General features: G+C 42.9%; 1 protein-coding gene across 1 annotated transcript in view; it reads right to left on the minus strand.

The window, feature by feature from the left end:
• Window positions 1–4990, minus strand: part of UBE3B (ubiquitin protein ligase E3B) — a 51716-nt gene extending 46726 nt beyond the window's left edge. The window contains exons 1-5 of the mRNA XM_008583488.1: window positions 4905–4990; window positions 3446–3627; window positions 3185–3305; window positions 1672–1731; window positions 1167–1271 (exon numbers count right to left, since the gene is read on the minus strand). Of these exons, the coding sequence (XP_008581710.1) occupies window positions 1167–1271; window positions 1672–1731; window positions 3185–3305; window positions 3446–3606 (447 nt within the window). The 5' untranslated portion in view covers window positions 3607–3627; window positions 4905–4990. The remainder of the gene's footprint in view (window positions 1–1166; window positions 1272–1671; window positions 1732–3184; window positions 3306–3445; window positions 3628–4904) is intronic.
• Window positions 4991–9260: the final 4270 nt, after the last annotated feature.

The following is a 9260-nucleotide window of genomic DNA, read 5'->3' on the forward strand; positions in this document are numbered from 1 at the left end:
TCTGTTGGCCATTCATATATCTTCCTTTGAGAAATGAGTATTTAGGTCTTTTGCCCATTTTTAAAGTTGGGTTGCTTGTTTTTTTCTTGTAAAGTTGTTTCAGTTTCTTGTTATTCTGGATATTAATCCTTTGTCAGATGTATATTTTGCAGATATTTTCTCCCACTCTGTTGGTTGTCTTTTAGCTCTGTTAATTGTTTCTTTTGCTGTGCAGAAGCTCTTTAGTTTGATATAATCCCATTTGTTTATTTTTCCTTTGGTTGCCCGTGCTTTTGGGATCATATTCATGAAGTCTGAGTCCAGTCCTACTTCTTGAAGTATTTCTCCTATGTTTTCTTTAAGAAGTTTTATTGTTTCAGGGTGTATATTTAATTCTTTAATCCATTTTGAGTTGACTTTAGTGTATGGTGAAAGGTATGGGTCTAGTTTCATTCTCCTGCATATTGATATCCAATTCTCCAAGCACCATTTGCTAAAGAGGCAGTCTCTTCCCCAGTGTACAGGCTTGGTGGCTTTGTCAAACATCAGATGGCTGTAGGTGTGTGGGTTGATTTCTGGATTTTCTATTCTATTCCATCGATCAGTGTGTCTGTTTTTATGCCAGTACCATACTATTTTGGTTATTATAGCTTTATAGTATAGTTTAAAGTCAGGTAGTGTTATGCCTCCAGTTTTATGTTTTTTGCTCAGTGTTGCTTTGGCTATACGTGGTCTTTTCTTATTCCATATAAATGTCTGGATAGTTCTTTCCATTTCTGAGAAAAAAGTCATTGGAATTTTGATGGGGATTGCATTGAATTTGTATATCACTTTGGGTAGTATGGACATTTTTGCTATGTTGATTCTTCCAATCCAAGAGCATGGGATATCTTTCCATCTTCTTTTGTCCTCTTTAATTTCTCTCAGCAATGTATTCAATACATCAACAGAACGGGAAGGAAGACAACAGATTCCCTGGCATGGAGGCTGTGGCAAGTGTGGTCACTGTTCGACATACTACACAACAAAAAGGGGCTCATATCGATAACGGCATCTAACTTGCTCTCTCTCAGAGAAGGGGCTCAACTAAGTTCTTTACTAGAGTCCAACTAAGATCTATGATGGGAACTCTGAAAATACAGACAAAAGGCCCTAGATGAGAATGGTGTATTTAGTTTGTTTTTTACCTTGAGCTGCTCAAGAAACTCACAGCAATGCCACAGAATGTCCTTGATCTGTTTAATCCACAGGAGGGTGAGATCCTTGGAAAGAGCCAGGGACACATACCACACCTACAAGCAGGAAAGAGAATGTCATGGGGAGTTACAGGGATCATATTACATATGCTCTAACTACTGGACTGGACCTGTTAGCTAGATCCAGTGCCAAATAAGGCAATGGAGATTAATGGATGAATCAGCAGCAAACAGAACTTATTTTAACACTAAACCCAAAGATAAGAGAGCCCAGTAATGGAATTTGCTATCCTGGGTAAGAGGCAAGAGCAGAACCTAGTTTCTTAGATAATGAGAAGACTAAGGAGGAATCATTTGCACATTGTTAATGTTTTCCATCTGTTACTTATTTGCATTTGTAAGTGAATTAGTCCTAACATTCAACAGGAACTTTCAGAGCCTAAGAGGCTGGCCCTCAAGAGCCTGTGGGACACTGTCCAGTTCCCATCCCATTTACCTTAGGTTCATTCTCAGCGTCCATGCTGCTCAGGATGCAGTGACACAACTTATCGAATCTCTGCAGAGAGGCAGAATGAGGGTTATAAATCCTCACAATAACAAAATGGAAAGAGAAGGTAGCAAACGTTTGGTGGGCACCAGGCATGTGTAGGCAACATGCCAGGTGATCCACATGATAAGTAAGGATAATATTTAATTTCTTCTTACAGATGTGGAAACTGAGGACCAGAAAGGCTAAGGAAGTGCTCTTAAACTGGTGGCCTACAGACTGGATGAGCCCTACAGATGTGTTTTAGAAATTGGTGACTTCACATAAAAATCCAGACTGGGGCTTCTTGCAGGAAACAAAATCAATCAGGGCTTGGATTCCTACAGATGAGCAGCTGTCTCCTAAATTGTACTCCCTAGTTTGCCATTTTACAAGCACCATGGATACTGAACTTTTGCCTCACAGACGATAGCCAAAGGCTGTTATTCATCATTTTTATCCTGAAATGCAAAAGGAAGAAAAGTAGAAACTGGAAAGCAGGTTACACTTGGACTATACCAACCCTGGGTCCACCCTTAAAAGCAGTGTCACCTCGGGCAGGTTCCCCTACCATACTGATCTGTATTTTCCTCCTCTATAAGATGGGGGTCACCTCCCCGAGCTGCTTGTCTTCATCTTATGTGATCACATGCTCACTGCCTGAATACTCCCTCTTCTGCTGGGCTACCAGCTCCATGAGGGTAGAGACCTTGCCCATCTTGTTTCCTTCTGAGGCCCCAGTGCCTAGAAGAGGTTGGCACAAGGTGAGGCTTAGCAATAGCAAATGCCTAACACCTGGTAACATGGAAGCACACCTCAATATATAGTATAGTATATATATAGTATAGAGTATAGTTGGTACTACTACCAATAACCAGCTGCTTTTCTGGAATTGTATTTTCCAGGCTGATCATTCTAAACCCATAGTGCAAATTGGCATGTTTTGTTTGGTTTGCAGGAGATAAAAAAATTTCAAATTAGCTGCCAACTTTAACGAATTATGACATTAAGCATAAAGACCCAGATCTGCAGCATCTCTTTAAAAAAATCAGAGTATGTGTCCACCACCGGCTGAAGCCAAGTGGCAGTGTCTCCCTTTGGACGGGGCAGGCCACAGACCCCATTGCTCCCTTTGATGTCCTCACCACTGCCGACTGTCAGTTACCGTTCATTACGATTTGTATTTTGTAATATGTTTTGTCTCATATATGGCTTCTTTCACTTGTTTACCTAGCCTGCCTGTCTCCTGTATGCATGTGAATCCAACCTGTGCTTGTAATAGTGAATGTGAAAAGATTCCCAGAAGCACTGGGCATAATCCCTACAAAAGAGGCCCCGTGAAACAAAAGGGGCAGGATGTGGGGGTAACAGTACCTACTTCACAGAGTTACTATAAGAACAAGATGTGTTAACATTTACAAAATATTTACAAAAAGATCTGGCCTATATGAAGTACTGTGTATGTCTGCTATTATTATTTTACCTCATTATCCTCTTTAATTCTGAATAAGAACAGCAGCTTCCTGGCAATCTTGAAAATACAAAATGCACTTTTTTTACTGGACCCAGAGTCATCTGTTTTAAAAAACTCATCGATCTCTTGCCTAGAAAGAGAAGGACAAAAGAAAAGACATTTTAAATTAGGAGCACTTAGTATCTGAAAGGCTTTTTGAGAACACAAAACTCATATTTTCTATTAAAGGGGAGCCAGAGAAAAATGTGCTAGGGAGATCCTGGCACCCACCTGAGGTCTCTCTGCAGTCGACCCCGACAGAGAAAACTCCGGATGTGGGCCTGAATCTCAACAGCTGCCCGCTCCCGCTCCTTCTGCACGAGCCTTTCTTCTCGTGCCTGGCGGGCTCTATCAATAAACCATGCTCTCGAGGTCTGAGATACAGTGAACATGTTTGCAAACTTGCACAAACCCTGCAAAGAAAGTGGTGAGTAGCTACTGTAGGTCATTCAGCGAAAAACACACATTGAGAGGGGCTCAAGGGCAAAGGGTGGGCAGGGACTTGGGCAGCAGGAAAGAAATAGTCAGGACCCTCCAGCACCTTCTGAGGTGCTAACGGCTCTCCTGGCACAAGTCCCAACTTCCTACCAGATCCTTTCATGCAACTCACCAAGACCAAGGATGCTAAATTCTGTATTAAATAATTACATCTTCTTAAGAGAAAGAGCACAGCACCCAGCATAGGGGACAGGCAGGCTCTGAATAGTTTTAACAAAGGAACAAAGTCAATCCCACCCATAAAGCTCTAATTCAAAGTTCCCAGATATTTGAATTTTCAAAAGCAGTCCATAATATTTTGGAAGCCAGCATTGAAGCCAATATTTTATTTTGCCCAGTAAAGACTAGAAGAAGAAAAAAATCTAACATGATTATTTACTGTCACCATTACTTTATTCATTTATTAACTCAACACACATTCACTAGTGCCTACTTTGTGCCCAGCACACATAAAAAGGGGCCATTTTAGCATCAATAGAGCAAAGGGTACACAATTTCGGAATGCAAAATAGCCCATTAAATAGAGTATGTTCAGTTTTATGTATCACTTATTCGAATGTCTTTACTGTTCTCATTCTGCCAAGGACCGATGAAAACTTTACAGCAGAACTGCTCCAGTCCACCGACACATGCTTTTTTGAACACAGGCTCTAAATTATACATTACATTTTTATCTAAATTACTGGTAACATCCCAAAGGGATGGCTTTGGCTAGCAGCCTAAAGCACACAGTACTGATCCAAGGAGCCTCCCATACCTAGATGATTTATTTAAATGCTTTAAATACTTGATCATTCTATGCAAAATGTATAATCTGCCCAGCTGACAAAAACACTAAAATGAATTATTGAGAAATCCAGACTTCCGGAAAATAATTTCTCTACCCTGTTACTTCACATCACTCAAAACAGCACCCACATGAAAACATCACCCAGAATAAAAAGTTCACGATAGGCTCCTGCCACATGAACATATATCGAGGGACCTCTGTAGCCCCTTTCCAACACTGATTCACATCTGTCAAACAACATCAGGGCTTTGCCAACATGTGGGTCTATCATAAGTAATTCAAACAAATTAACAGAGCCTGCCTGACCGCAGGAGGGAGGGTAAAAAGACTGGATGGGAAAAGGTAGCAGTCTTCCGAATCATTCACTCTTCTGCCCCAGCAATGGAAGTCTGGAGAGCTCACCTGAGAACGTGTTTGTGTCGCAGAAATGCTAGGTAATCATTAGTGATCTTGCACAGGACTCACAAGTGAGAAAAGCTTCTTGTGTCAGAGGAGCTTGTTATTTCTGGGAGAAGCAGAAGAAAAAAAAATCCAGATTTAGGATTAAGTTTTATAGGTATGGCATCACTTATCTTCCTCACTAAGTAAAAGTAATAAATACAGCACCTATGGTTTTTTTTTTTTTTCCTTTTTGTCTTTTTTCGTGACTGGTAACGGGATCGCAACCCTCGGTGTCGCGCCCGTACCACGACCGGCAACGGGATCGCAACCCTCAGTGTTGCGCTTGCACCGCGCTCAACCAGTGAGAGGACCGGTCTCTATATGGGATCCGAACCCTCGGCGGGAACGCCGCTGCGCTCTCAAGCGCCGCACTCTACCGAGTGTGCCACCGGGCCAGCCCAGCACCTATGGTTTTTTTTAAAAAACTTGTGTTATGGGCCAGCCCGGTGGCGCACTGCTGCAGTGCGCCGCTTGGGAGTGCGGTGGCGCTCCCGCCGAGGGTTCGGATCCCACATACAGACCGGTTCCCGCTCACTGGCTGAGCGAGGGGTGGGAGCAACACTGCGGGGTGCGATCCCATTGCCGGTCCCGGTCCGGTACGGGCGCGACACTGAGGGTTGCGATCTGTTGCCAGACATGAAAAAAGACAAAAAGGAAAAAAAAAAAAACTTGTGTTAATGGTTAAAACACTCTTTAGTTAATGGTTCATCTAACTGTTAGACTGTAACTCCCCAGTCCTCACAGTTTAAAGGTAATAAATTGAAAATAATCTCAAAGAAGATGCTCTGTGGTACTAAGCAAGAACAACATTTAGAAGTAATGGAATATTAACATGCCACTGAAAATCATGTCTGACATTTTTAACGATATAGAAAAATGTTTATACCTTAGAAGTGAAAAAAGGGCTGTCTGTGGACCAATATGATCCCACTATCTGATGGAAAAGAAAAATACATGTGCACACATAGATACAAAACTGTGATGAAATATACCAACATGTTTAGAGTGGTTGTTTTGAGGTGGTGGAATTGTGGGAAATTTTACTTCATTGGTCTCTACTTTCTAAATTTTCCACAAAAAGCATGTGGTGAAGCAGCATGGCGCAGAGAGAGGCACATGGGCTTTGGAGTCACACAGAGCCAGAGCCAGTCCCCAGTTCTGCCATGCACTATAGGGAGAGAGTCTCAGAGACTTTGTGCCTTCATCTGTCAATCGGCTCAGAGGTCAATCATGAGGATTAAATGAGATTGTGTATATCAAGTAGCTATGGATGTGCTGACAGAGCACACGATCAATAAATCTGATGTATTGTTTTCATAGACACAAAGTTTTGGATCATGAGGATTAAATGAGATTGTGTATATCAAGTAGCTATGGATGTGCTGACAGAGCACACAATCAATAAATCTGATGTATTGTTTTCATAGACACAAAGTTTTGGTTTTTTTTTTTTAACCCTTCAGCAGGGGCTCCCATCTGCAGTCACTAAGGTTCTTTGGGTAAGAAATAATGCTGGCACTTTGACATTCCTCATCCATTGAATTTTTTTTTAATCCATGAGTGCACTAAGATTCACTAGTCTTGTCACTTGGGCTATGAACCCCAGACCCTGTAATCTAAGGTGGAATTTTGTTCCTTTGTTTTTGGTGGCTGGTGGTATAGGGATCCAAACTTGGAAGTTGGTGTTATCAGCACCATGCTCTAACCAACTGAGCTAACTGGCCAGCCCTAGACTGGGTAACAGCTTCAAGCTCCTGAAAGCCACAACAGAGCTGGGCCATGAGAACAATAAGCATGTTCTCTCCATAACATGTAGACAGACCATTTCTCATTGGCAGGAGGTACATGGGGGTCAGAAGAGGAAGAGGGAGCCTCTTGCCAATGGAAAAAAGAGAGCTGCACATAAACTGCCTAACTACCTGTAAGACTATCTCAAAACTTTCACTTCTTCCAGGATAAGATCCCTTCCTTGAGATTATCATTCCTGTTATGTGTTGGTTTCTACTTACACCACATAGTAGTCTATGCTTTGCAGTTTTTCTAATTCTTTCCTATATACCTCTTCTACCTGCATAGTGTATACTGCAGTTCATCAATCAAGTAAAACACACAATCAAGCATTAAATACTTATTCTGCTAAATGCCATGGAGAATCAAAGAAAAAGGCTGTGGACAACAGAAGAAGCCTTGGATCAAAGAAAGTAGCCCTTGGATCTTTTTAGTCCTGATTCTACCTCTCATTTCACCAAGTTATTATCCTCTCTAGGCCTCAGTCTCCTTAACTCTAATTGAGGATAATAATAGTACATACATCTTAGGGTTGCTAAAAGGATTAAATGAAACATTTACCATTCTTGTACCTCAATTTAGTCATCACAACATTGTGATCAGGATTAAAAGGGAAATATTAATAAAGGGTATCTGAAAGCATACAGCATGTAAGTGAGTTTTACTGTATTGTCCTTAAGAGCTTACAATCCAGTTAGGGGAACCAGAATTATATAGGCAGAAACATTAGAAAACAAGAGATTGGTGATAATCATTCGAAAAGGAAAATAAGTCGAGTACCCACTATGTATCAGATCCTTTCTAAGTGATCTCATCTACTAAGAACAGCAACCCTAGGAAAAGATCATTTATTATCGCCCATAGCCCAGATTAGACTATTAGTACTAATAGTATTATCACCCATAGTCCAGATTAGACTATCATTACTAATAGTATTATCTGTGACTATTATTATTAGTCGCAGAGCCAAGATTTTAATACTAACAGATAGGATTCACACTCCACTCTACCTCTATATTCCCATAAGACCTGCTCAAAATCAATCTTTTCTGGATGAGGCCAACTTCATGGAGAACTCAAAAGCACATGACCATCCAGAGAGTATGGTCCAAAGGTGAAACGCCATAAATTCCAACTGCTGACTGAACCCAACAGAATTCTCCCTGTACAGCGGGAATAGCTGGGCTGCCAGGTTTAACCACCACCAGCCTTTGTTAAGGGTGGACCATGTACCAGAGGGTGTGCAGATATTTAACCAACCTTGTCTTTTTAACAGCTCTATCAGGTCTCAATAGTCTAATTTTGTTGTTGTTGCTATTTTTAAGAACAGGCAACAGGACTTAGGGACATTATTAATAATAACAGCTATCACTGATTGAAAGCTATAGACTATCAAGGTGGATGCTATTATCAATTCCACCTTCACATGGGGAAAATGAGGACTTGCCGAAGGTCACTGGGTTCCTGAATTTGAACCCATATCTAACTCCAAAGCAATTGTTTACTGGTAAGTAAATCAGACAAGACCCAGGCCTCCCTCATTCACAGACTGGTAAAGCAAAGACAGGCTGAGAATGCGAGGCTGCCCGTGGAGCTAAGCTGGAGTTAAATTACGACCAAGTTTTTCTTTATTGAGAGCTAAGTATCAGGCACGGTACTAAACCACCCTCTGTGAATCGAGCTAATTACTCCATTTAACAGAGGCAGAAACTGAGGCTCAGAGAGGCGAGGGAACTCATCCAAAGCCACATAAACAGCGAACAGGATTCGAACTCCAGTTTGGGTGACTCCTGAGGCCTGGCGTCTTTCCTCGGCATCAACAACTACCACAACAAATCCTCTTCGCCCAGCATTAGTCCGCTTATAAAGGCCTATCTCCCCCAAAATGAAAAGAGGTGGAAAGGTCTGAAGAGAGACCCCCTGGAGCCCGAAAACCAGTACCCAGCACCTGCCCCTCAGAACTGGCCAGACAAGGACTCGGCCCCAGAGCCACCTCCCTCAAAGTCCCCGGTCCCACAATACTAGAACCAACGACCCTGTTCCCACTCGCTACCCGCAGGCGGTAGACCTTTATCCGCTTGAGGCCCCAACGCTCGGGGTCGGGGCCGTAGCTGCCGCCGCCTCAGCCCAAAACCCCCGAGCTCTGCCAGACCAGGGGCAGCACCCCAGGTCCGACCGCCATCTTGCCCCGGGGTGTTCGCTCTCAAAACTCCGCCTGGAAGCAAATATCCAGTTCCGGGAAACGACAGTTCCACAGAGCTTATTCACTCGGGAAGGAAAACCTCCCCGCACCTTGTCCTCCTCTCTGGCAGCTGAAAAAGCGGAGCATTCAGGAGTGGGATAAATGCTTGACCCAGCCGAAAGGAGAAGGAACCCATGCCGGCGAAGAAGTTGGAAGGAAAGCGGCCGAAGACTATGGAAACAGCGGATACTTTAGGAAGGCGTCCTCAGAGGGGCGGAAGTGAGGTCTAAACAGCGGAAGTTTCTGCCCCTGCCCGCCCCCGCCCGCCCCCGCCCCCGGCTCGCGTG

This window comes from Galeopterus variegatus, unplaced genomic scaffold (genome assembly GCF_000696425.1).
Source record: "Galeopterus variegatus unplaced genomic scaffold, G_variegatus-3.0.2 Scaffold2927, whole genome shotgun sequence".
Classification (NCBI taxonomy): Eukaryota; Metazoa; Chordata; class Mammalia; order Dermoptera; family Cynocephalidae; genus Galeopterus; species Galeopterus variegatus.